Consider the following 27,052-nt stretch of genomic DNA (forward strand, 5'->3'; position numbering starts at 1 on the left):
ACACAGTGTACTTTTATTAAGATTAAACTGTGTAGAAAATCAGCTTTTCTTATTCACAGATGCACTCGGAATCATTTTGGAAGAAAATTCAGACGATGTACAAGCTTTGAGAGCTTGCATTAAAAAGGTCTTCAGATATCAGCATGTGATGTTGCATTGATTCACTCGTGTCTGCAACTAAGATCATAAGACTTTCTAGCTGGAATATAAAACCATGTTTCAGTTCAAATGTATGTGGGCTTTCAGCCGCAACAGATCTTTCAGTAACAGATTCTGTTTGTGGGAGTCTCAATTCCTGCCATTAGGAGCTCCATAATGACATCTGGTCAGCAAAGATGGATTATGTTTCTGTGAGGCCCTCAGTGGGAGACGTACTAATACGATTAGATAGCAAATATGACGAATAAACTAGCAATTGCAAGATATAATGTTGTATAAGAGGAAAGCATTGTGAAAGAGAGAACAACATACCTCGAATAGTACAACTACAAAGCTGCAATAATGCTGAAAAGGGGGGTTATGAACATATATCACTTTGTTTATTTCACACGTGGCAACATCCACATGCATTCAAGCACACAAATTTCCCAGAGCTCCGGTGCCACTGGCCCAGTATACAAGCCAGCCGTGCTGGTCAGTCTTGGAAAGCAATCGCAATGCAGCCATTTCAGACATTCCCTTCCACACAGCTCAGCCAGTCAGATCAAGGACAAAGCAAACCTGTATAGCTGTTTGTGTAATGAATTTAACAGTCCAGAGGATTTCAGAGGCAGGTGTGTTGATTGTTTAGATGTAGCCATTCCTGCAGCAAATTGATGCCTGAAGGCCAGAAGATTGTGTGTGTGTGTATGCATGAAAGGTAAACTGGCATGTAAAGGTGGGTATCCAAATCACAAAAACAGTTACAGAACTACTATAAAACCTTTTGTCTAGTACAGTTTTTTTTTTTCAACATAGCACAAATATGAATTCGAAGTTAACAAAGCAGACCTGGTCAGAAATTTAAGGGAAAAACATTCTGTCATTATTTACAAGACAAATAAAACATTGGTTAATCTTCAAAACACAAATTCAGGCATTTTTTTTATGAAACCTAAGCAGCTAAGTCCAGCTGGCCAAGATCATGAAGTTGAATAATGAATAAATGAATGCCCTTTTAATCCAAGTCTTGTGAAGAAATACAATCACTTTATATAACGAAAATATTTAATTTAGGCATAATGCAAATCGAATTCTTCACATATGGTAAACACAGAAGCTTGTGTCAACAAACCTCACTGCCTCTCATGCTTAACGTTTGACATTCCGTGTTTATTTCAAATGATGTGCTCCATGTTTGTGTGTGCACCATTGTTTAGATGTAAATAAAAGCCTAGATTAAATATGTTCATCATATAAAGTGACCAAATCTCTACAAGACATGGATTGCACAAAGCCAAGCATGGCACACGTTAACGGTCACGTTCGAGCAGTTGGAGAGGAATTCATTTCGTTTGCGAGACTGCTGTTATTTGTGAAGTGAATATTAGATATTGTTTGTTCCTGCCGGTCGATACACTCTGCTTCACAGTGTTGGTAATCCATGAACAACTAGCAGTTAGTCAATGCTAATTTTACAACTCTGCAGGCATTCAGGTTTAGAGAGATGCTCTTTCAGAGACGCTTTTTCCGTATTTTTTCAAGCCCTCTTGAAGACTAGAAAATAAGACCCCTTTTTTATGAATGCTAATCAATACTTTTGAACCTGAACATTCTGAATAATGGATCAAACTGCTGCAAAAATGGCATGTTATTTTCACTTAAGATGGTATAAAATGTCTCTGAGGACCAGCAGTCAGAGTGTCGGCAGAACTGAATCCCTGGCCATTCCCTAAATTCCCCACAGCTCTCTGTGAAGGACAGTGAATGCTTTTGGCAGTCAATACTGGAACTGACAACACACCTCAGCGAGGTGTTATTCCAGCTTTGAAAGCTTCACAAATATAACATCATTCAGCAAACTCAGCCTTGCATGCCATGAGAGACAGGCATGATGTTGGGGTCTTCTAAACAGCAGATCCACTCGCCAATACGAGACAGAATTATGGCCTGTATCCTCTTGTAAATATCGCATCTTAACATCTCTGCTGATTATCTATATTGGGGTGTAGCTGATGCGTGTCTGATTAAAAGGCAGCACAGGAAACTCATTCCGAAGGCACAGGAACCCAATTAAGATGCTGCTTTGCTGCAGAGCTCATCATTTGGTCTGTGATTCCCTGGTGAATCCACATTAACATCCAAAACTATATCCTGCCACTAAAGCAATGCAAAACTCCGTTTTTTCCTTCAGACACCATTTCAAGGACATCACACTAAGTATTAAAAGGAAAGTGCTGCCTCATGTTTGATGCAAAGACCTTTTAATTTCATCAGGATGGTGAATGGTTTAATACATTTGCAATTCATAGCATTTTCAATCTTGGATGAATAAATATAAACTAAGCAGCTTATCGGCAACATAAAACTTTGTTCTCTGCCCAGGCTTTTTATTATCTGAGCAACCAATCAACTCTTTGAGATAGAGGCATGTAGAGGCAATTCAGTGTCACGTGATCCTTCAAAAATCATTCTAAAATGCTGATTTGGTGCTCAAGAAACATTACTTATTTATATCAATTTTTACAAAATGTATAATGGTTAATATGTTTTTTTTTTTTTTATATTCAAAAGAACAAGGTTTATTTGCAACAGGAACAGCCAAGCAAACCAAAAATTTATTACTGATCCAAACATTTTGAACTCGTGTAAATTAATAAAGACTTTTATTAGATCTGATTGTGTGTGAGAGTTGAAGGAGGGCCGTCTGACACAAGGGTGTCATGTTATGTTAAGTCAGAACTGACATAATCCTGATGAGTGTGAAATCCTGTTCCTAAAAATCCAAATCCTTCTGAAACGAACAACAAATGAACAGAAGAAATGAATTAGCCTAAAGAGAAACACACACTTAATGAAACTTTCAATGGAATACTGAAATATCCCAAAACTGGCCCCCCAAAAATCAGGTTTCTTCCATGTTTATTTTTTGTTATTTTTAGGATCATAAGGTCAATCTAAAGAACTCTTCTGTTGTTAATCCTCATTGCCATTTTTAAGTGGTTATCGTGGGCACCCTTGGGAGGCTCCTTTAACGTACATTCACTTTTTCACAAGGTACACAATTTACGATCACTGAGAGTAGGTATGGTCTACAGAAAGCAAAATCTAATCCAACACAACCAACAACAACACACCGATCACAAGCATTGTGAAACCTCAAAGTTACCCCACCTTTGGTGTCACTGCGTCTCTATTTCTCACACAAACAAACATGAAGTGCTGACACCATCAGCTCATACTAACACTGTTACTGTCACCGCAGAGAAATAAACACACACACAGAGAGCTTGAATCTCCACATCACCCACGAGTTGACATCAGCTTCCTTTAAAATGACCCGCTTAATAAGAGCTGACAGCTGTGTCATCTCTCCACTAAAGAGCATCTCACGTCGCTGACATGTGCCTTCAGCAGCTGAAGTGACGTCAGGATCTGAGCTATGAAGAAATCTGAAGCAGTGCAGGGATCTGAAATCCTGTTAAACACTTCTGATTTCCTATTTCCCTCCAAGGACTTTAAAAAAAAAAAAAGCCCACACCCCAGTCTGAAGTATTAATAAAATATATTACAACAGATACTAGGACCAAAAAGATTGGTTGAATTAAAAAATAAAAATAAAAAAATTTACTGCCACTAATGAAAACAACAAAAATATTGTTGATGCCGACTGCTTTGCCGTGCTGAGCTATTACACCTTTGTATTTAAAGATTGTACTGAAAATAACATTTTTATTCCTATACATGCTTTTTGATCATTTCTTCAGCTTCAACAATGAAGACCATTTTTGTCAATAAAATATTATTTTTATTAAAACTTGTTGGCATATAGCACAACAATAAGCATTCACTTTTTCAGCACCCTGGGTTCAGGAAGTATTTTTATCATTCATTTTCTTCACATGCATAAAAAAAAAAAAAAACTGACCTGAGATTAATCACAACATTTGGTTTGATGCCAAAAATGCATTTAAAATTTAAAGTAGAGAGAAAAAAAAAAACTTTTTTGTTTCATGGCAACCACAAATTCACTGATTGGTGGATCATCGAGATTATTAGTAGGGTATATTATTTTGGGATATTTAAATCACTGTCTTTAGGCTTCTACGGAAGCACAATCTTTGTAGTTGACTGGTACATCTTGGAAAAACTATCTTGGATAAAAAGATTATCTCTAAAAATCTACTTCTTTTTGAAGAAAAGGGAATTAATTCGTTTTACCTCCAGGACTCTCTTGCTGCACTATATTTGGTAAAGCAATGCAATCTCAGCTAACAAGAACTCTGTAACAGGTGCGTGCGTGTTTTCTTGCCTTTCTCGATGCAGCTGAGCACGAGGCTGAAGAGCTGTGGGGATCTCTCCTCTAGTATCTGCTGATGTAGACTGACATATCGCAGGGTCCACCAGGGCAGCAGCTATTTACAAACACGCAAACACAGAGACAAGAACACAAGTTCCATTTACACTGCAGTTCAGAAGTTTGCAGTTGGTTATATTCATGTTTTTTGAAAGGCGTCTCTCTTTAATTTAAAATAACATTTTAAAATGTAAATCTTTTCCTATGATGGCAAAGCTGAATGTTCAGCATCATTACTTCAGTCTTCAGTGTCACATGATTATCCTGATTTGATGCTCAAGCAAAGGTTTTAATATGTGGAAACCATAATGTGTTTTTTTTTTTTCCAGGATCCTTTAATTAAAGAAAAGTTCAGTGAAGGATGAAATGATCCAAATTGTAACTTATGTTTCTAAAAAGAAACGAAACAGGAGAAACCTGGCTTCATTCTGTGCATGCAAACAAACTCCCAAAGCTGTAATGTTCAGAGAGAAGCATTTACTAACTTGTCTCCACACAACGCAAACAGTCGATCTGTATGCTGGTGTATCTGCCCTGTAAATGCGCAGAGTCAGAGTTTGTGTTTGTTTGTTCTTGCTCTAATGAAATAACGTTCTGGAACATGAAGCAGTGGGGGGTTTGTGACATGCTGCGCCTCTCCCTCAACTAATCGCGGCAGAAAGATTTCCATCCCTGTGCTTGTAGTCGTACAAGGAGGAGAAATAATAAATATATAAATGCATTAGTAACGCCTGTCTTACCACATAAATATTCACAAAAAGAAAAAAAGACACATGCTGCACCGTGGCTTCATCACAGTTATAATACTGTAAGAGAGTGCAAGCCCTGCTGGGAAAATAAACAGTTTAATATTTACAATTTAACAAATCCAAATAACTGCAAGAGACTAAGGCTGTACTATACTGCATCGAGAGAGAAAACAGTGAGACTCATGGTTTTAAATGCATGACAGCCACATCTACAGAAATATTCCTATTCTGACTGACGAGATGAAACCGTAAGAACTACACCTTCAGTTCTGCTAATGATGATTTTTAAGGTTTCTGCGAAAGTGGGAAGCACATTTAATGTATAATAAATCAATGGCTGACGTTATCGACAGGCTGCTCCTGTGGAAGTGGGCTGCAGAACTCCTGTGACTTTACAATTAACACAATTAATGGCTATACTGTGCACAGCGATAAAATGGTATCTGGGATGTTACTTTTCTTGCTGTAATGAGCCATCAGTGGTTTTAGAACAGAACTGAATCATTAATTGCCACATGGTAGGTGACATCTGAGAAAAACATTTTAAAGAGCAGTCGGTTCTTCACACAAAACAACTGTAGGGCCAGTGAAGAATGTTAATTATGTAAATTGTATGGATGATTCTTGCTGTTTTATGACTTTTTTTTGTCATGCATGGAGCTTGATGGCTTTAGTACAATACATTTACTTATCTAAGGTGCTCTTCAAAAGTTTGAGGTCAGTAAGAACTTTTTCTATTAAATTCAGCAAGGATGCATTCATTTAATAAAAGGTGACCGTAAAGACATTAATACTGTTTTAAAAAAATTATAATTCAAATAAACGCTGTGCTTTTGAACTTAATTTGTAAAAGAATCATGACAACATCAACATTTCCACACATAAATTAAGCAGCACGTGTTTCTTGATAATATTGACAATATTAAGCACAATGAATCTTGAGCTTAATATCAGCATATTAGAATGATTTCTGAAGGATCATGTGACACTGAAATTATAAAAAAAATACTGTCAATTTTTTTTCGGTCTGCACTGTCATTGTTTGTGTTTACATGAGCCAGGCAGTAGACTTTTTTTTTTCCCCATGTAAATATATGAATTTGTAAACCACAATACCAACAACCACTCACGCTGCTGTTGGAGGACCATGTAACAAATGTGGGACTGAGTAACACAAAGTCTAATGATCCACTGCTGTGTTATGGGTTAAGCCTTGACACACACACACAGAGCCAAAAAGAAACCTTGGTCATAATATAACTTATTTCTGACAGCCTCATAATTCTTCATTGTCTCTCTCAGTAATGCACACAGGAGCATGAAGCAACGACCTCAAACATATGAGAGAGAAATTGAAAAGTGACAGTTCCTTATTACCAACACACACCGTGCCTTATTGAGTAACTGTTCAAGAAAACTGCAGAACACTCCTTGCTCCTAACACCAGTTTCACACTGATATTCAGTTACCCTTATCTTGTTTTAATATTAATTCCAATCAATATATACATTATCTACTAGGTACATCAAGTGATACGGTCTTGCTATTGCAGTGCATTGGTGTGTCGTCTTGTGTTCCAAACAAAAGGTGAATTCTACTGCATTCCTGCAGTGGTGCAAAAAGTGATTGTGTATCTCACCTGAAGGGTCTCCAGTTTGGCGCCGCAGTTGACAAATATGACTTTGGTCAGCAGCAGCAGGAGGGGGTTGGACACTAGACTGTAGACAGACTCTCCATCCAGCTGAAGACTGGACAACAAAGCCGTGTTCAGAGCTGCAGGCTGTGTGTGTGTGTGAGAGATAGTGAGAGTGAGAGAGAGAAAAACAAAACCAGATTAGAGAAAATTAAATCTTCTCAAAGTATTAGAGACATCTAATATTAATTTATCATAGTTTTACAATAATAATGAAAACTGCAACAACCAAGGTATTGAGTTAAACTGTAAATAAAGTACTAATTAAACCACAAACTTCATTCCACACATTTTAGTAATAGGGTCACAAACACATAAAATTCCTTAACACACATTAAACTAATTCAACAGAATAAACAAGTCAAAATAACTTCATTTAAAGAGTTGCAGGCCCTATTTTTGGGCCCTTATTTATTGAATTCATTTTATGAGGCTTATATTCAGACCCTACTGATGGTAAGTGCCTTCAGTCCATCCATCTTCTCTCCATGTGTGCTGCTCTCAGTCTAATTTAGAGGGCCTGTGCTCTCTGGGACAAGGCTGATAAATCAGCAGCTTCAGAAAGGCGTGAGGCAGCAGAAAGTGTCACACACACACACACACACACGCAGTGCCTCTCCAGGGATCTACTAGGCCTTCGTGGGGCATTAGGGAGAAGAATCTCTTCACCTCTGCATAATTAGGAGCCCTAAGAGGTTTCATTAGCAACCCTGCAGCCCTCTACACACTCATTATCCAGAGCACTGACCTGCCCAGAGTCGCCATCTCCTTCCGTTCCATCCATCACACACACATACATACTTCCCCCACACATATCACATTATCTTTTAGCGTTTTTTTTTCACTCATTAAATGTGCTGATATTAACAAAATACTACTTAACCTAAAGAATACACACACTTGATGATTCTTAAAGTTAATTAGATAATTTAAAAATAATTAAATCTAGAAAATATCGGAATTAAGGAATATATGTAGTTATATGTAGTCTCATATGTAGATCTATTGGTCCTCAAATCTGATTGGCTGATAGGAGGTTCGATATTCTAGTGATGAAAGAACTCCAACAAGTGTTTCACCATTTGCATCACTCCGCTTGCTCCGCAGATGCCCAGATACACTATAATTGTATAAATAATACTGTTTTTTCGTTATAAAGTAGATTTTTAGATAAGGATGTACTTGTTTAGACCACATTAACATTGTGGAATGTTAATAAAGATTATTAACTATATGAAACTATATTTCCATATGAAAATTTGCATGGATGTTTTTGGAGATATGAGCTCCAGGATGTCAGCGGCTGTTCAGAGCTCAAACTCACCGAAAGTACCCTCACCCCGGCCAGATTTTCTGGAATTTGCTGCTTGCTCTGATGTCTCTATTGTGGTTAAATATGAGATGATTTGTTTTGGGTAAATCTAAATGGGCAGTATTTGGTCTCATTAATCGATTATTTATTTCAGAGCAAATAGTTTTGGATGAGGGCAAAATTTCTTCATGTTACTTATGCAATATTAACGCTGTAAATCAGAGCACTGCTTTGTACTTTTGGCTGAAATGCAAACGTATAATAAGACATATTTTATTATTTCATTCGAAGCCTAATGCCAACGCAAAATGCACAACAAATCCTTTCATTTAACAGTATTTAGAAAAGAACAAGACTTAAAAATAGGCCTTTAAGAAGCAATTTATAAACAAGCCAAAACTAATTAATTTAGGCTAAAATGAAACTGAAACCAACATTGGGTTTCTCATTAGACACAAAATCAAATGTTTCCGTATTCGCAATGTATTTGAAAGCCTAATTATTTATTATGTAGCCTACTACACTCGTGTTCCAATATCCACGTAAAACAAAATGTTGAATCTTGTGGAAAAGTCACTTCAGGAATTCAACTCAAATTGTGAAACTTGTGTATTAAATGAACTACTTCAGTCTGTGTGCATTGAATTTAAGTCTTTGGTTCTTTTAATTGTGATGATTTTGGCTCACAATTAACAAGAACCCACCAATTTACCATCTCAACAAATTAGAATACTTTATAAGACCAAAAAAAAAACAAAAAAAAAACATGCACATTACATTTATTCATTTAGCAGACGCTTTTATCAAATGCAATTTACAAATGAGGACTGTGGAAGCAATCAAAAACAACAAAAAGAGCAATGATATACAAGTGCTATAACAAGTCTCAGTTAGCTTAACAGTACACGTAGAAAGGGCTTTTAAATAAATTAAAATAAAATAGAATACAAAAAGATTAGAAAGGTAGTTAGATATATTTTTTTAAAGAATAGAATGTGCTAAAGTTAGAGAGTCAAAGATGAGTTTTAAGCCGATTCTAGAAAACAGCTAAGGACTCAACTGCTCGAATTGAGTTGGGGAAGTTATTCCACCAGGAGGGAACATTTAAATTAAAAGTCCGTAAAAGTGACTGTGCTTCTTTGGGATGGCACAATCAAGCGACGTTCACTTGCAGAACGCAAGCTTCTAGAGGGCACATAAGTCTGAAGTAATACATTTAGGTAAATGGGTGCAGAGCCAGTGGTAGTTTTGTAGGTACACATCAATGCCTTTAATTTTATGTGAGCAGCTATTGTTAGCCAGTGCAAATAGATAAACAGAGGTGTGACGTGTATTCTTTTTTGGCTCATTCAAAATTAATCTTGCTGCTGCATTCTGGATTAATTGTAAAGGTTTGATAGAACTGCCAAGAGAGCATTGCAATAGTCCAGCTTGGACAGAACAAGAGCTTGAACAAGGAATTGTGCAGCATGTTTCGAAAGAAAGGGTCTGATCTTCTTGATGTTGAATAAAGCAAATCTGCAGGATCGAAGAGTTTTAGCAATGTGGTCTGATAAAATCAGCTGATCGTCAATCATAACTCCAAGGCTTCTGGCTGTTTTTGAAGGAGTTATGAGTGATGTGCCTAACTTGATGGTAAAATTGTGATGAAATGATGGGTTTTCTGGAACCACTAGCAGTTCTGTCTTGGCAAGGTTGAGTTGAAGGAGATGGTCCATCATCTAGCAAGAAATGCCTGTTAGACAAGCTGAGATTCGAGTAGCTACCGTCGGATCATCAGGATGGAATGAGAGGAAGAGCTGAGTATCATCTGCATAGCAATGGTATGAAAAGCCATGTTTCTGAATGACAGAACCTAATGATGCCATGTAGACAGAGAAGAGAAGTGGTCTAAGAACTGAGCCGTGAGGCACCCCAGTAGTTAGATGTTGTGACTTGGACACCTCACCTCTCAAAGATACTTTCAAGGACCTATCTGATAGGTAAGACTCAAACCACTGAAGTGTGGTTCCTGATATGCTAGGGCTGCACGATTCTGGATAAATTGAGAATCACGATTTTTTGATCTCATATAGAGATCACGATTCTCCTACGATTCTTTATTATTATTATTACTATTAACATTATCATTATCACAAGTATATAAATTAATTATTTTATTTTGCAAGGATTCTTTAAATTGATCAAGTGTGACAAAGACATTTATAACAAAATATTTCTATTACACACAATTATTGTTCTTCTGAACTTTCTATCAAAGAAACCTGAAAAAAATCTACTCATCTGTTTTCAACATAATAATAATAATAATAATAATAATGTTTTTTTTTGAACGGCAAAAAAGCATATTAGAATGATTTCTGAAGATCATGTGACACTGAAGACTGGAGTAATGATGCTGAAAATACAGCTGCACACCACAGAAATAAATTACATTTTAAAATACATTCAAGTGAAAGCAGTTATTTTAAATGGTAAAAATATTTCAAAACTTTACTGTTTTTGCTGTACTTTGGATCAGATAAATATAGTTTGGTGAGCAGAAGAGACTTTAAAAAAACATTACACATCTTATGGTTCAAAAACTTTTGACTGGTAGTGTATATATAATATTTTTAAAACCCCAGTTTTTTTTAATATTAGAATGATGAAAAAGTTGTTTAGATCACTGATTCAACGACTCACTCATAAACCTACTACACTTGTTTCATTTCTGGATGAATCAGCGTTTTTGAACGATTCTCTTGAATGAAAAATTAATTCATTGACAAATAAATTAAGACACTTGTCGACACCTATTGGTGAAACAATGCAATCGACACAAACGTTATTTAAAGCGCAGTACTTTCAAAAGGGGATTTGTTATATTTTGATCGCTGCCATATAGACATCAATGTTTATATTTAAACTATAAACTTTATCCCAGTATTTCTGTGATAATATAAATGACTGTAAGACAGATATAATACTGTGTAGTTGAAAAGACTGTTTGTGAAGATGTTTCTTAACCAAACATGGTAAGAGCTCTCTCTGTCAGCGGCAGTGTGCGCACGGATTTGAATGATCCAGTAAGACTTTGTCAAAGGTTTAACAGACTCGGGGAATCGTTGTCTTTTAGAAATGAGATCGAGAGGGTGTCTGAATCGAGATCGCGATCTTTTAACGATTAATCGTGCAGCTCTATGAGATGCCCTTTGCCAGTAGGGTTGATGGGAAGATCTGGTGGTTAAACGGGTCAAAAGCAGCGGACAGATCAAGCAGGATAAGTACTGAAGATTTGGATTCCGCTCTTGCCAGTCCTAGGGCTTAAACAACTGAGAGCAAGGCAGTCTCAATTGAATGTACACTTCTGAAGCCAGATTGGTTGCCGTCAAGGAGCTTGTTCTGTGTGAGAAATGCAGAGACTTGGTTGAATACAGCTTGTTCAGGTGTTTTAGCAATGAAAGGAAGAAGGGAAACTGGTCTGTAGTTCTCTAAAAGAGATGGGTTGAGGTTGGGTTTCTTAAGTAGTGGAGCTATACGAACATGTCTAAATGATGAGGGAAAAACACCATTGTGGAGGGATGTGTTAATGATGTAAGTGAGTGCAGGTACAACTTCTGGAGAAATGGCTTGAAGGAGATGAGATGGAATAGGATCAAACGGGCAAGTACTAGGATGATTAGAAAGGATGAGTTTGTGGTGTGGAAAATTGCCACGTTAATAAAATTAGTAAAATTAATAAAAAGTCGTTAGCTATTAGAGATGAAGCAGGAGGGGGAGAACAAAGAAGTGAGGAAAATGTTTTAAAAAGCATGCAAGGGTTTGAAGGATTGTTGATTTTATTATGGTAGTATGTAATTTTAGCTGTGGAGACATTAGCAGAGGAGGAGAATAGGAGTGAGTGATACACATTAAGGTCAGTAGGATTTTGGATTTGCACCACACCCTTTCAACAGCTCTAAGCTTAGAACGGTGTTCGTGTAGAACATCAGATAACCAAGGGGCAGAAGGGGTGGATGCTAACAGTTTAGGGGAAGGAAGTGTAGATGAAACCATTGCAGATAACGGAGGGTGAGAGTGAGCATAGGTTACGTCGAAAGATGACACGTGGAGGGGTAAGCGATGTGTCAGGGACCATGTTGAGGTTAAGCAGTGAGGAGGAAGTGATCCGATGTGTGCAGTGGTCAGTACATGGTCAGTAGAGCAATGTCGTGTATAAATAAGATCCAGTTGGTTGCCTGATTTGTGAGTAGCAGTAGTTGATACTCGATTGAGATCAAAAGAGGCAAGCAGAGTGTGGAAATCAGCATACAGAGGTTTATCTAGGTGGATGTTGAAATCTCCACGCATAACTGGGGAGTATCATCCTTAGGAAGGATTGAGAGCAACACATCTAATTCATCCAAAAAGTTACCTAGTAGTCCTGGGGGTCGATAGACAACTACAAAATGTATTTTAAGAGGGTAGGTAACAGTAACTGAATGAGATTCAAAGGAGCTGTTGATACCCAAAGATGGTAAAGGGTTACATTTCCAATCATTAGAGATGACCAGACCAGTACCCCCACCTCTTCCAGTCAAACGGGGGGAGTGGGAAAATGAGAAATTATTGGAGTGCTGCAGGTGTAGCAGTGTCCTGTGGTTTGATCCAGGTCTCTGTTAGGGCCATGAGATTAAGCTTTGAATGACTAATAATAGAAGTAATGTTTTGTTTATTGGTCTTTGGAATTACCAGTCTGCTGTAGACAAAGAAAGTAGTGTATTAGCAGACATAGGCAAAGTGTGCAGGTTATTAAGATTGCGCAGTCTACATTGTGTGATGCGTGGTTTGCGAGTGGTAGTGATAGTAGGGATCTGGAAACACATAGTAAGAATTGGTTATAAACAAAAACTGAAACCGAAAAGAAACAAATAGAAAGAAAAAGAGATCAATCAAAACAATACTTATATTCCTTGCCAGTGTCCCTGCCCGGTGGAGTCGCGCAGTAGAGTCGATGGTCTTTACACTCTTCGGTCTTCACACGAGGAGGGCTAAACTGGAGGGCTGCCGTGGTATTCTACCCCTTTTTATACCCGACAAAACTGAAATTGAATTCAGCTGAACGCACTTTACCGTTTATCACAACAAAGGTCTAAAGCAAGCGCACAACACTGACAACGTATGCGATAGAGTACGAGACCAAACGTAGCATGTCGCAACACAGTAAATAAACAAGTGTTTCCTAGCAACGACAACTGCACTAAACACTAATGAGACAAGAAATAAATACACTTACAATCTGTGCTCAAACAAACTCCCGCTGATTTAACTGCTTCTCACAAAGGGTATTTCTTTACACTGTCTTTGCTGGCGCTTGAACGCACTTTACTGTTTATGTGCATGTAACTCAATACTTCGTAGGGGCTCCTTTTGCTTTAATTATTGCCTCAATTCTGCGTGGCATGGAGGTGATCAGTTTGTGGCACTGCTGAGGTGCTATGGAAGCCCAGGATTCTTTGACAATGGCCTTCAGCTCATCTGCATTTTTTTGTCTAGTTTCTCATTTTCCTTTTGGCAATAGCCCATAGATTCTCTATGGGGTTTAGGTCTGGTGAGTTTGCTGGCCAGTCAAGCACATCAACACGATGGTCATTTAACCAACTTTTGGTGCTTTTGGCAGTGTGGGCAGGTGCCAAATACTGCTGGAAAATGAAATCAGCATCTTCAAAAAGCTGAATGTGAAAATTTCTTGGTAAATGGGTGCAGTGATTTGGTTTTAAAAAACACAATATAACAACACCAGCAGATGCCATTGCACCCCAAATCATCACAGACTGTGGAAACTTAACACTGGACTTCAAGCAACTTGGGCTATGAGCTTCTCCATCCTTCCTCCAGACTCTAGGACCTTGGTTTTCAAATGAAATTCAAAACTTGCTCTCATCTGAAAAGAGGACTTTGGACCACTGGGAAAACAGTCTAGTTCTTCTTCTCCTGAGCCCAGGTAAGACGCCTCAGGAGTTGCTTAACAAAAGGAATATGACAACTGTAACCAAATTCCTTGACACGTATGCGTGTGGTGGCTCTTGATGCCTTGACCCCAGCCTATTCCAGGTGTGTGGAGCTGATTAGTTGATTGGTATGTCACCATATTCTAATTTGTTGATATAGTGAATTGGTGGATTTTTGTTAAATGTGAGCCAAAATCATCACAATTAAAAGAACCGAAAACTTAAACTATTTCAGTCTGTGTGCACTGAATTTAATAGACGAGTTTCACAATTTGAGTTGAATTACTGAAAGAAATTAACTTTTCCACTACATACACACATATACATATATATATATATATATGTATGCGTGTATGTGTGTGTGTGTGCGTGCTTTTTTAGTTAATCCGAATGTGATTCACGGATTAATTGCACAGCTTAACCATCATAGAGTGAACGTTTATCATTGACAGGACTGGAAAACACATGCAAGTTTAACAGGGCAGAGAGAGAGAGCGCGCGAGAGAGACCGAGAGAGAGCGCGTGCGAGAGATACAGAGCGATCCGTCTTCAAACAACCCGAGCGCATATAAAATGAGAATGTAAGTGTGCTCACCCCATTTTTGTTTGTAAGAAAAAATATTGCAATATATAAATCGCAGAAAAATAAAATATCGCAATGTCATTTTTTCCCAATATCGTGCAGCCCTACACATAACCCTTATTGTAATAGTTTTTTTTTTTTTTTTTGATGTGTTAAATGTTTGTTTGACTGTTTATCACGGCGATACAAACTAGGAAGTATACAGGACAGCGTCATCCAGAAACGTGCAATGTGAGATTATTGACAATTTACGTTATTAACATAGGGTTAATAGTCAAATGAGAGAGCGTAGCCTTGGAGATAACGGAATCGGGAATAGGGAGCTCCCGTCGCCTCAGGGCGTCAGAGCTCTTGCTTGATGCCCTTTCAGCTCTTCAAAATTGCATAATGGTAATTCTGAATCTGTATGATAAATTATTTTGCAATCATGTTAGAATAAAGCAATATTTCTCCAAATATGCGCAATTTTTTTGACTAAATGGAACGGACGCTGTTCAGTGAAGCTATGTGAACAACACACACAAAAAAAAAAACGCGGCAGACGTGAGTGAATTCATTCGTGTTGATAATCTATTCACAATATAACGTTAAATTGGCCGAATGGTGAGAGAAGTAGGTTTTAGTTTCACTATCTCAGCACTGATGTGATGATCCGTTAAGGGGGGGGGGGGGGTGAAATGCTCGTTTTCACTCAATATCCTGTTAATCTTGAGTACCTACAGAGTAGTACTGCATCTTTCATAACTCCAAAAAGTCATTAGTTTTATTATATTTATAAGAGAAAGATAGTCTCTACCGTTTTTTCCAGGAAAAACACGAGCACTTGGAGACGTGACGTGTGGGCGGAGCTAAATAACCACGAGCGCGAGTAGGCTTTTGCGTTGAGAGCGTTTGGAAGCTGTGACATTACCGTGAGGAAAAAAACATCATCCAAAACAAACCATGGCTAACAGTCAGATTGAGCCGTATATTTATGATCCATAATCAGATCCAGAGGCTGAAATTTAACAAGAGCAGCAGCAGCAACGACGTCTCTATGTGGTATGTATTGAAACTGTATATATTTGCTTAGTGGTTTTGGAAAATGACTAAGTTCCACTTTATGTCGTCTTTTTTTTTTTTTTTTTTTTTAAGTTAAGGTGTACATGTGGAAAGTGCAGTTTGATGCCAACATCGCATGTTGTTTACTTGATGTGCTTACGCGCCGATAGCCAAGTTAACAACACAGACATTTGAAGCAGTTTTACTCACCGCCTGCGGTTTCCAACACACGATCGTGACCCTTTTTCGTTGGGACTGCATTATCCTTAAGAAATAAACGATATGCAAATCCGGCGTCAAACTGGGCCTTGTTTGTAAAACAAGCATCTTCGAAATGCAGGAAACAAACAAAAACACTTGCACAACTCCATTGATGCTCTGTAAAAATAAACTCCATCCACTGGTCCCTTAATGCTGTTTTTTTTGTGGTAATCTGTGCAGGGTTGTCTTGCCCTGGCAACCAAAAACACACTTCTTTTGTGTCATTTCAGTCTCTCGCTCTGATCAGTGAATGTCTCTGCTCTACGGGAGCGCACGCTCTTCCGGGAGAAGTGCCCTTAGGACCCATATAAGGAAATTCTGCTCCATCTAACACAGAGACCCATACTCGAAAAAAACTTTCCGAATATTGTGACAAACCGAAAGAGGTATTTTTGGAACAAAAAAGCAGCTCCTGTGCTTTCGGGGTGAGAGCGGAACATTTTCCAGCAACGCCAGCCGTATTGATTGGCCAGGCTCGTGACTCCCAACAAATCAGACAAACGATGGGCGGGGCTTAGTCTAGGCCACAGAGCGGTGCGCTCTGACTGAGGTGGCTGGATCAGTGCCAGATTGCGCATTTCAAAATAAAATGGTTTTATCGGCAAATCGGTTTTGAAAATGGCCGATGCCGATAACAATAAAAATTAGGGCTGTCAAATGATTAAAATTTTTTAGCAAATTAATCAGAATTTTCAGTGGATTAATCACTATTTGCAATTACACCTGAATCCTAACCATTTTTTCTGAAATGCATACCAAAAGATAAATAACAGGACACAGATACATAATTTTCATGTATTGATTCATCAATATGTGGTTCTTTTTTTCTGAATTTCAAAAGTTTAACATTTACTTAGATCAAATTTACCTGAGCACTATATCAAACCATGCCATTTAACTACAGATAGTGTAAGAGTTTTAGGTGAACCAGTGGTTAAATATAGCCACATATCTATGAAATTATGCATAGAGAAACTCGAAATAATGAACTCAGAAACACAAACATGCGCCACCATCACATAAGCAGCACTCTGTCTGGGCACTTGCTCTGCCACAATACTTTAGGATCGATATTTTCACATTCTGAAGGCTTCAAGTGAGAGTAAAACCAAGTAAAATGCATATGCTTTCCCAAACAGCTGTAATTTTCGCTGCATTGCATGTAGGCGTCCTGCGCATGCGCAGTGTGAAACACAGGACGCTATAACAGGAAGAAGCTCCAGCGTATCAACTACCAAAGTCGTCTCTGTTTATCGAGCTTGGCATGAATGTATTTAAGAGTAACTGAGGTAAAACCTTAAGCTTCTTCGGTGTTTTCGTCACGCCGCTGTTTTTTATTATCTTGAGAATTCAGAGATCGACGAGACTTTCCTAACCTGAATAATTTGTCACACTGCGCAGGCGTGAAATGCGTTAAAAAATTTGACGTAATTAACAACAAACAACTAATTGACGCCGTTAACGCGCTATTTTTGACAGCCCTAATAAAAATGCTTAATATCGGCGCAGATAATTGGCCACGCCGATAATCGGTCGACCCCTATTTTAGATAGATTGTTCTGCCATTAGATAGCGACAAAAGGACATTTTTGAGTGAGCCAGGTGTAAAGACGTATTGAAAGAGACTGAAACAGGGTTGGAAACAAGAAAGTTGTTTTTACTTTCAAAGACAGAGCCAACGAATGCACAGTGCCGAGAAGCTTTCTTTTTTATGTTTTATTGTGAATATGAGATTTATCTGAAGAATGAATGTTGTATCAGATGTAGATAATCACACTCAGTCTGTCTCTCTCATAATACTCTACTTCACACAATACAATGAGCTTTTAACAGAATAATACAATAAGCTTTCAATGAAGCAACTCAAATGTTCCTTCGTTACTAGCTCGAAAGGGACATTTTCTAATTAGTAACAGGGGCTTGGGCTCAGCTGTTAAACTGTCAAATTCAGATTTGAATCAGAGGTGGAAGGAAGGAATTCGTACAAAAGAGGGTTTTTAAAGACACTTTGTTATTTTATGTATTTACACAGTCGTGCCATAAAACTTGTATAAATGCAATATGACACTCCTAGCTGTGTGATAAGACTGTATATCTGCACGCTGTGATTTTCTACAGCACTCAGTCCTGACAATATACAGCGACTTCGCACTGCTACTCATGTGATACTGTTCATGTATGCATGCACGCGCACACACGCACACATTGAATATTTCTGACAATTATAGACAATAACACTGGTAGTGTATAATCAGAGGTGCATCTTGGTACTGTACCTGTGAGAATTTCTGGAGCAAGGCTTCAGGAAGAAAATCAGAGACGTGGAGCTCAACTGGCGGCCCGGTCCAATTACTCTGAGCAAAAAGGTTCAGACACCCCACTGCCAATGCCAACAGAGCAGTTTCTCTACAGCAGACAAGAGACCAGGTTCAGAAACATGCATGTTTGAGAGCTACATGTAATGTCATTATAGCCACTGGATTTGTTCATCTGAAATACACATACAATGACTACCAACACAATATCTATCAGGTAAATGTTGTTTATTTCTGAAAACATCTCCACACTTTTGTGGCTTTGGACTACACGACTGATGCAAATGTACAAACTTGAAAGAATGAATTGGGTGGCAACAATGTGCTGCTCTCTGAAATCAAAGACCTGAGATTGTAATTCTGCTCTACGGTGGAGTCAGTCCCCAGATGCCATTGAGAAAGGACATATTTACATGCACACACATCCACACATTCATGTTTCACTACAATCTACAGTGTTGATGTATTCTCACAGGAGAGAAATGGCTGCGAGTCATGAATCTCATTGTAAATTTTAGTCACTTTAAAATAATACATTATAGATAAATGAGAATTCAGAAGAACACAAGAGAAAGAGAAGGTGAGGACAAAAAAAACTAAAAACAAATGACATACATCTCTCTGCATTCAACAGCACACAAACATCAATCTACCTGCATCTAATCTCTCACCAGAAAGCATTACTCATTATTCAAGCCCCTCCACCCATCTACAACTACTCTCTGCCTCACTAACAGAAGCCACAACGAGAGAGGCTGTATAGAAAGAAAAATAAAGCGAGAGGGAGCATTATCAAGCCGAAGAGAGTTCTGAAGAAAGACACGGCTGATGAGCGCAGCACAGCGCACCCCCCTTTCCTCAACTCATTCTTTCTCTGGAGAGAAAGAATGTTAAAGTGGGCTTATCGAAAATTAATAATTTATGTCTGAAAGGAGGGGGACAGTGTTTGAACTTTTCTTTATGGTTTTATTCATTCTCAACAATAAAAAGCTCCACTCAGCTGAAGCCACCATGAACCCACTAAAAGTCCTTACGTGGCGCTACACAACGCACTTGCAGTGCAGTCAGCTTCCTTGATTATAATGGAAGCATTCTAGCTTTGTGTTTCTCACTCTGCGTGAATAAACATTCTGTCATCATTTACTGCATGTCTTTCTACTGAAGAATACAGAAGATGATATATTTTATATATATATATATTTTAATTGTCAATTTTTTTTTTTGGGCAAAATCAGTGAGGTCCTATATATATATATATATATATATATATATAGTATATCTCCACCATTAATTCTTTCACAGAAACACTGTAAACAGACTTAAAAAATCTCAAGGGTGGGATATGAGCTAAACTCCCGTTAAATAATTCATAGCCAATTATATTAGACAGTACAAATAAAAACCATTAATCACAATAAATAAGACATTTCACTCCATAAAACAGAACTCATTTAAATAGCTATTTAACTGAAAATCTACTTCAATAAAAGACCAAACCTCTTCTAATTTAACAGTCACAATGAGCGAATCTAATTGAGGACATCTTTAGGCAGTAGTGTAATTTAAATGAATAGTATTTGAGTCTCACTAATTAAATTAGTCCTCATTTGCATTTAGATTCTAATGAATTTAATTAACTCACATAAATTTCACATTTAAAACACAGAACATGTATATGCCTTCAGAATTTAAGAGTACAATGCATATTTCTCATTATGGTGAAGATCATTGAGTTAAATGTTCTGTGTTCTTTATACAAGCACAGTTAAAAACAGAAAACTGCCATCAGCCTAGCTTAAGCCTAGTCTAAGACTAAAATGCAAATCTGAGCTGTTTCAACTGAAAGAAATGTTGCTTTATTTTGTCTTAAGATGCACGGCAGTAATGCTTTTTTCTAGGGCATGTTTATAAAACTTACTTAAATGTCCTAATTGAACTCTGGTCTAATCCTGGTTTAGGCTAAGCCCAGTCTATGAGACATGGCCCATATGTTCTAAATCCTTACCTGTCGCTCCTCTGGTCTTCATTGGCATTGCTCAGGTAAGACAGCACCTGTCTCTCCAGATAGGCCTCAATACTGTCATCTTCTTTAGGAGCACCTCCCAGCAGCCCCTGCACCGCAGCGCTGAAGAGCACGGCCTCGAAATCACCCTCACACACCAACTGCAGCAACACCCCTCCATCTGAACACACACACACACACACACACAAGGAGAGAGTAGCTAAAGACATACATTCAAACAAACCCAAGCATTTATGGTTTGTTCCAGAAAGACGCTTTTTAGCACAAATTTCTCAAGTACCCAGTGCCTCAAGCACAGAGGAACACGACTCTCAGCTCACTGTCATATTTTAAAACTGAAACGGGAGCAGAACACGCTGTTCTCAAGTTCTTTATTAAGAACTCAACTAGGACCATTAGGTGTACAGTTTGTGTGCAAAGAGGTTTAAGTAAGGAATAACTGACAACATGCATTTCCCAGAAAATAATTGCACACCTCAGAACATTCAACAGCCAATCAGATTCAAGTATTTAATGGCCCCCGTAGTATCAAATATGATACTGGCTCCTAGACTACAGGGAATAGCCTCAGATTAAGTCACACACCATAGATCACAAAAATACAGTTTTGAGAGCAGATTGGACTTTTCTTAAGGTTGACTTCACACAAATGTGTCATAAATTATCCTAATTTTTAATGTTGCAATTGATTACGGTGTCACTTTTGATGACACTCTGCAGTCTTAAGTGTTTTTGTTTTCGACACATTATTCAAAAATGTGCAAAACTTGCAATGCATCATTCAAAATACAAGTAAAACACCTGTGAAATCAATACAGAAATTAATTCACATTAATGCATTATTTTTATTAACTTTTCTTAGAGTGCACTTTCCATAAATCCCTGCATAAAACATGCCATTGCATATAATTATTCTGTTACATCTTTTGATACGAACAAGATGTCCATTTACTCACAAATGAGTTAACGAACGGCCATCGTCGACCACACAAAAAGAAACAGAAATTCAGTTCCAACCATCATCTCCTCAGGATCCAAGTCAAATTCAGTTTCAGCAATTTACTCCCTCACTTGCATACAAGAGGAAAAAAGGAAAGCCATAAACAAAAAGGAGAAGAGCAGCAGTACGCCTCCATGAAATGTGCGAACCGTGAAATTAAATAGTTCATTGTACACACAGCACCAGGCTGAAAAAGCATAACAAAATGACTCTCCCTCAGAGAAACAGTTTATTTATACCAAACTTGCAGTTACTTCATAGCATATTTGCAGAAGCATTCACCAGAAAAAGTGTGAGCTATAAAAGGTCAAAAAAAACAAAGTTATTTTAGTTTTATCTACCACTACAATAAACCAATGAGTACATTATATACGACCAGCTACACTGAAATAAAGGGAATCTAATTTGATTACATATTTATGACCAGCCTCAAATTCAATTTAGATCTTGGATTGCGTGCATCACTTTGCAGATATAAAATGGTGCCGCCTCTGATAAGAGTGAAGAAAGCTGCACTATTTCTAGAAGAACACTTCGCTTCCAGTCACTTCTTCAGTCGTTGATCTCTTCTGAGGAGAAACTGGCGTGAATAAATGTGACTGAATGAGGACGGACTGAAATAGCTTTACTGAAGATAAGATCGACACATCACAGAAATTATCCTGTGAATTACACATTAATCACTCCAGAGGTTGATGTGCATGAGAGAGAGGGACATAAGTGGGAGATATGAAATATGCATTGTCGGATGTATACAAATGAACAGTTACAATACTCAAAATGCACAGCTATTTATCACGCCACTAACAGCACATTAAACTGACAGAAAGATGGGGGAGATAGATAACGTATGAAATAAGAGGCAAGCAATAAAGCAATAATGAAATCCTATAATTTAGCCTAATGGGGGGGGTTCACACAAGGACGAATTCCCTCTGCGTTCATTCTCGTGTGACTTTGCTTGAAGGGATGCACTATTGATGTTGTTGATTTAAGACGTGGGTACTCCAAAGTAGCAGCCTATTTTAAATACTTTTTACAAGCCAACAACAAGTTCCGAGTTTCGAGTCAGACATGATGAATGAATAACGTGTGGTTCAAGTGAGGTTGATTGATCTAATAAGTCAGTCAAATAAATTCCAAGCTCTATGGCGTTAGTTGTTCATTTGAGTCATTGGTTCAGACCGGTCAGTTAAAAAAAATATGTTTTATACGAGTAACTTATTTGTTCGAGAATCGGACTATCTTGGCCGTGCTGAATTTTGATTCCCTAAAAAAAAAGCGTATAAACATACTTTGTTCGGGAACTGAACTTGAATGTATATGCTTGATTCACTTAACGATCTGGCTTTCTAGGAATCACACTACATTCGCAGCGCTGTATTCGATTCACTAAAAAGAACCGGATAAGATAATTTGTTCGGTATCTGAACTGCACTGTATTTGCTTCATTACTAAAAGAATCGGCTCTTAATAGTCTTTTGTACAGGAATCGGATCGGACTATGCTCCGCTGTTTTGTGATTCACTAAGAAGAACCGGATAAAAGAATCACTTGTTCAGAATCTATATGGATTCACTAAAAGAATCGGCTCTCAAGACTCTTTTTTGTTTCGGAATCGGGCTACATTTATCACGCTGTATGTCTTTTTTTTATTGTACTCAGAACCAACTAGGAGACAAACATTCTTAATTGAACTACACCAACATGATTTTGAATCAATAAAAAAGTCAGTCATTACAGTCATGCGTTAGAGAATCGATAAGCTTAGTATGTATCGCGCCGTAGAACCTGTAAGTTACCTATAGTTCGGTAAAACTGGCAAGATATTCACAGATTCGACTTTTCCGGATCAATAACTCGCGAGCAAAACGTTTTTGGTACACGAATTATGCCTCTTTTTACTCGTAGTGATGTAGTAAACGAGCTACAAGCGAGTTTGCCTGAAAACAAGCTTTCCTCCGCTCTGTACAAAATACGTTGATCTCAATGCGCTGGCGTCTGAGAGACAAGTCCTAAGGGACCGTCTGCAAAGTGCGAAACGCGAAAAAGGTTACTAATAAAATACTCAATATCTTCACAGTAACACACTGTAGTGTCACCAAATTCAGTTCACACATCACTGCTCTCGTGCTGCTTATACTACAATGTTGGTTTTAAAAATAGTTGCTTTTGCACAATTTTTATGATTTTTTTTTATTATGAAAACATTAATAACGTTACTGTAACACACTGTACTTTCACCAAATTCAGTTCACACATCACTGCTCTCCTACTGGTTATACTACAACACTTATATTGAAAATAGTTGCTTTTGCACAATTTTTATGATTTTTTTGTTATGAAAAACAGTTAATAACTTTACTGTAACACACTGTACTTTCACCAAATTCAGTTCACACATCACTGCTCTCCTGCTGGTTATTCTACAACAATCATTTTGAAATTAAATGATGTTGCACATTTTGTATTCTGAAAAATAGTTAATAACTTCACCGTTATAGAACATAATAGTTAATAACTTTAATTTAACACACTGTACTTTCACCAAATTCAGTTCAAACATCACTGCTCTCCTGCTGGTTATAGTACAACTTTAATTTTGAAAGTAATTGCTTTGGCACATTTGTTTTGCATTTTTATTATGAAAAATAGTTAATGAATTCACCATTATTGGACATAATAGTTAATAACTTTAATGTAACACACTGTACATTCATCAAAATCAGATCACACATCACTGCTCTCCTGCTGGTTTTACTACAACACTCATTTTGAAATTAATTGATGTTGCACATTTTTTATTATGAAAAAGTTAATAACTTCACCGTTATAGAACATAATAGTTAATAAGTTTACTGTAACACACTGTACATTCATCAAATTCAGTTCACACATCTCTGCTCTTCTGCTGGTTATAGTACAACTTTCATTTTGTAAGTAATTGCTTTGGCACATTTTATTTTTTATTTTTATTAATAAAAATAGTTAATAAATTAATCATTATTGGACATAATATTTAATAACTTTACTGTAACACACTGTACTTTCACCAAATTCAGTTCACACATCACTGCTCTCCTGCTGGTTATACTACAACTTTCATTTTGAAAGAAATTGCTTTGGCACATTTTTTTAGAATTTTTATTATGAAAAATAGTTAATGAATTCACTATTATTGGACATAATAGCTAATAACTTTACTGTAACACACTGTACATTCATCAAATTCAGTTCACACATCACTGCTCTCCTACTGGTTATACTACAACACTTATATTGAAAATAGTTGCTTTTGCACAATTTTTATGATTTTTTTGTTATGAAAAACAGTTAATAACTTTACTGTAACACACTGTACTTTCACCAAATTCAGTTCACACATCACTGCTCTCCTGCTGGTTATTCTACAACAATCATTTTGAAATTAAATGATGTTGCACATTTTATATTTTGAAAAATAGTTAATAACTTCACCATTATTGAACATAACAGTTAATAACTTTACTGTAACACACTGTACTTTCACCAAATTCAGTTCACACATCACTGCTCTCCTGCTGGTTTTACTACAACTTTCATTTTGAAAGTAATTGCTTTGGCACATTTTTTTAGAATTTTTATTATGAAAAATAGTTAATGAATTCACCATTATTGAACATAATAGTTAATAACTTTAATGTAACACAATGTACATTCATCAAAATCAGATCACATATAACTGCTCTCCTGCTGGTTTTACTACAACACTCATATTGAAAATAATTGCTTTGGCACATTTTTTATTATTTTTTATTATGAAAAATAGTTAATAACTTTACTGTTACAAACTGTACTTTCATCAAATTCAGTTCACACATCACTGTTCTCCTGCTGGTTATACTACAACTTTGATTGTGAAAGTAATTGCGTTGGCTCATTTGTTATGATTTTTTATTAAGAAAAATTGCTAATAACTTTACTGTAACACATGTTTTTTCAACCAAATTCAGTTCACACATCACTGCTCTCCTGCTGGTTTTACTACAACACTCATATTGAAAATAATAGCTTCGGCACATTTTTTATTATTTTTTATTATGAAAAATAGTTAATAACTGTACTGTTACAAACTGTACTTTCACCAAATTCAGTTCACACATCACTGTTCTCCTGCTGGTTATACTACAACTTTGATTTTGAAAGTAATTGCGTTGGCTCATTTGTTATGATTTTTTTTATTAAGAAAAATAGGTAATAAATCACAATTATTGAACATAATAGTTAACTTTAATATAACACATGGTACTTCCACCAAATGCAGTTCACAAATCACTGCTTTCCTGCTGGTTATACTACAACTTTCATTTTGAATGTAATTGCTTTTGCAAATTTTTTATGATTTTTTTATTATTAAAAATAGTTAAAAACTTCACCATTATTGAACATAATAGTTAATAACTTTACTGTAAAAGAGTGTACTTCCTTTTACTACAACACTCATATTGAAAATAATTGCTTTGGCACAGTCTTTATATATTTTTATTATGCAAAATAGGTAATAACTTTACTGTAACACACTGTATTTTCACCAAATTCAGTTCACACATAACGGCTCTCCTGCTGGTTATACTACAGCACTCATTTTGAAAATAATTGCTTTTACACGTTTTATGAATTTTAAATAAGAAAAAAACAGTTAATAAATTTACTGTAACACACTGTACTTTCACCAAATTCTGTTCACACATCACTGCTCTCCTGCTGGTTATACTACAACACTCGTTTTGAAAGTAATCGCGTTGGCACATTTTTTATTATTTTTTATTATGAAAAATAATTAATAACGTCCCCTTTAGTGAACATAATAGTTAATAACTTTACTGTAACACACTGTACTTCCACCAAATTCTGTTCACTCATCACTGCTCTCCTGCTGGTTAAACTACAACACTCATATTGAAAATAATTGCTTTGGCACATTTGTTATGAATTTTTTTCAAGAAAAATAGTTAATAACTTTACTTTAACACACTGAACTTTCATCAAAATCAGTTCACACATCACTGCTCTCCTTATGGTTTTACTACAATACTCATATTGAAAATTATTGCTTTGGCACATTTTTTATGATTTTTTATTATGAACAATATTTAATAACTTTACTGTAATGCACTGTACTTTCACCAAAATCAGTTCACACATCACTGCTGTCTTGCTGGTTATCCTACAACACTCATTTTGAAATTAATTTTTTTGCATATTTTTTTGGATTTTTTTATTATGAAAAATAGTTAATAACGTCAACGTTATTGAACATAATAGTTAATAACTTTACTGTAAGAGACTGTACTTTCACCAAATTCAGTTCACACATCACTGATCTCATGCTGGTTATACTACAACGTTCATTTTGAATGTAATTGCTTTGGTACATTTGTTATGATTATATATTAAGAAAAATAGTTAATCACTTTTCTGTTACACACTATACTTTCATTAAAATCATTTCACACATCACTGCTCTCCTGCTGGTTTTACTACAACACTTATATTGAAAATATTTGTGCCGGCACATTTTTTATGATATTTCTGATTATATTTCTTCTTATTAAAATAAGTTACTGTA

At 36.7% G+C, this 27,052-nt stretch overlaps 1 protein-coding gene across 1 annotated transcript in view; it reads right to left on the reverse strand.

Annotated features, from left to right (window-relative positions):
* The window catches only part of ttc27 (tetratricopeptide repeat domain 27), a 90,253-nt gene that overhangs the window by 56,818 nt on the left and 6,383 nt on the right, over positions 1 to 27,052 (reverse strand). Inside the window, exons 2-5 of the mRNA XM_052580578.1 lie at positions 20,427 to 20,604; positions 18,383 to 18,512; positions 6,884 to 7,024; positions 4,451 to 4,553 (exon numbers count right to left, since the gene is read on the reverse strand). Coding sequence (XP_052436538.1) covers positions 4,451 to 4,553; positions 6,884 to 7,024; positions 18,383 to 18,512; positions 20,427 to 20,604 — 552 coding nt within the window. The remainder of the gene's footprint in view (positions 1 to 4,450; positions 4,554 to 6,883; positions 7,025 to 18,382; positions 18,513 to 20,426; positions 20,605 to 27,052) is intronic.

This window comes from Carassius gibelio, chromosome B17, assembly GCF_023724105.1.
Source record: "Carassius gibelio isolate Cgi1373 ecotype wild population from Czech Republic chromosome B17, carGib1.2-hapl.c, whole genome shotgun sequence".
In the NCBI taxonomy this organism is placed as follows: domain Eukaryota; kingdom Metazoa; phylum Chordata; class Actinopteri; order Cypriniformes; family Cyprinidae; genus Carassius; species Carassius gibelio.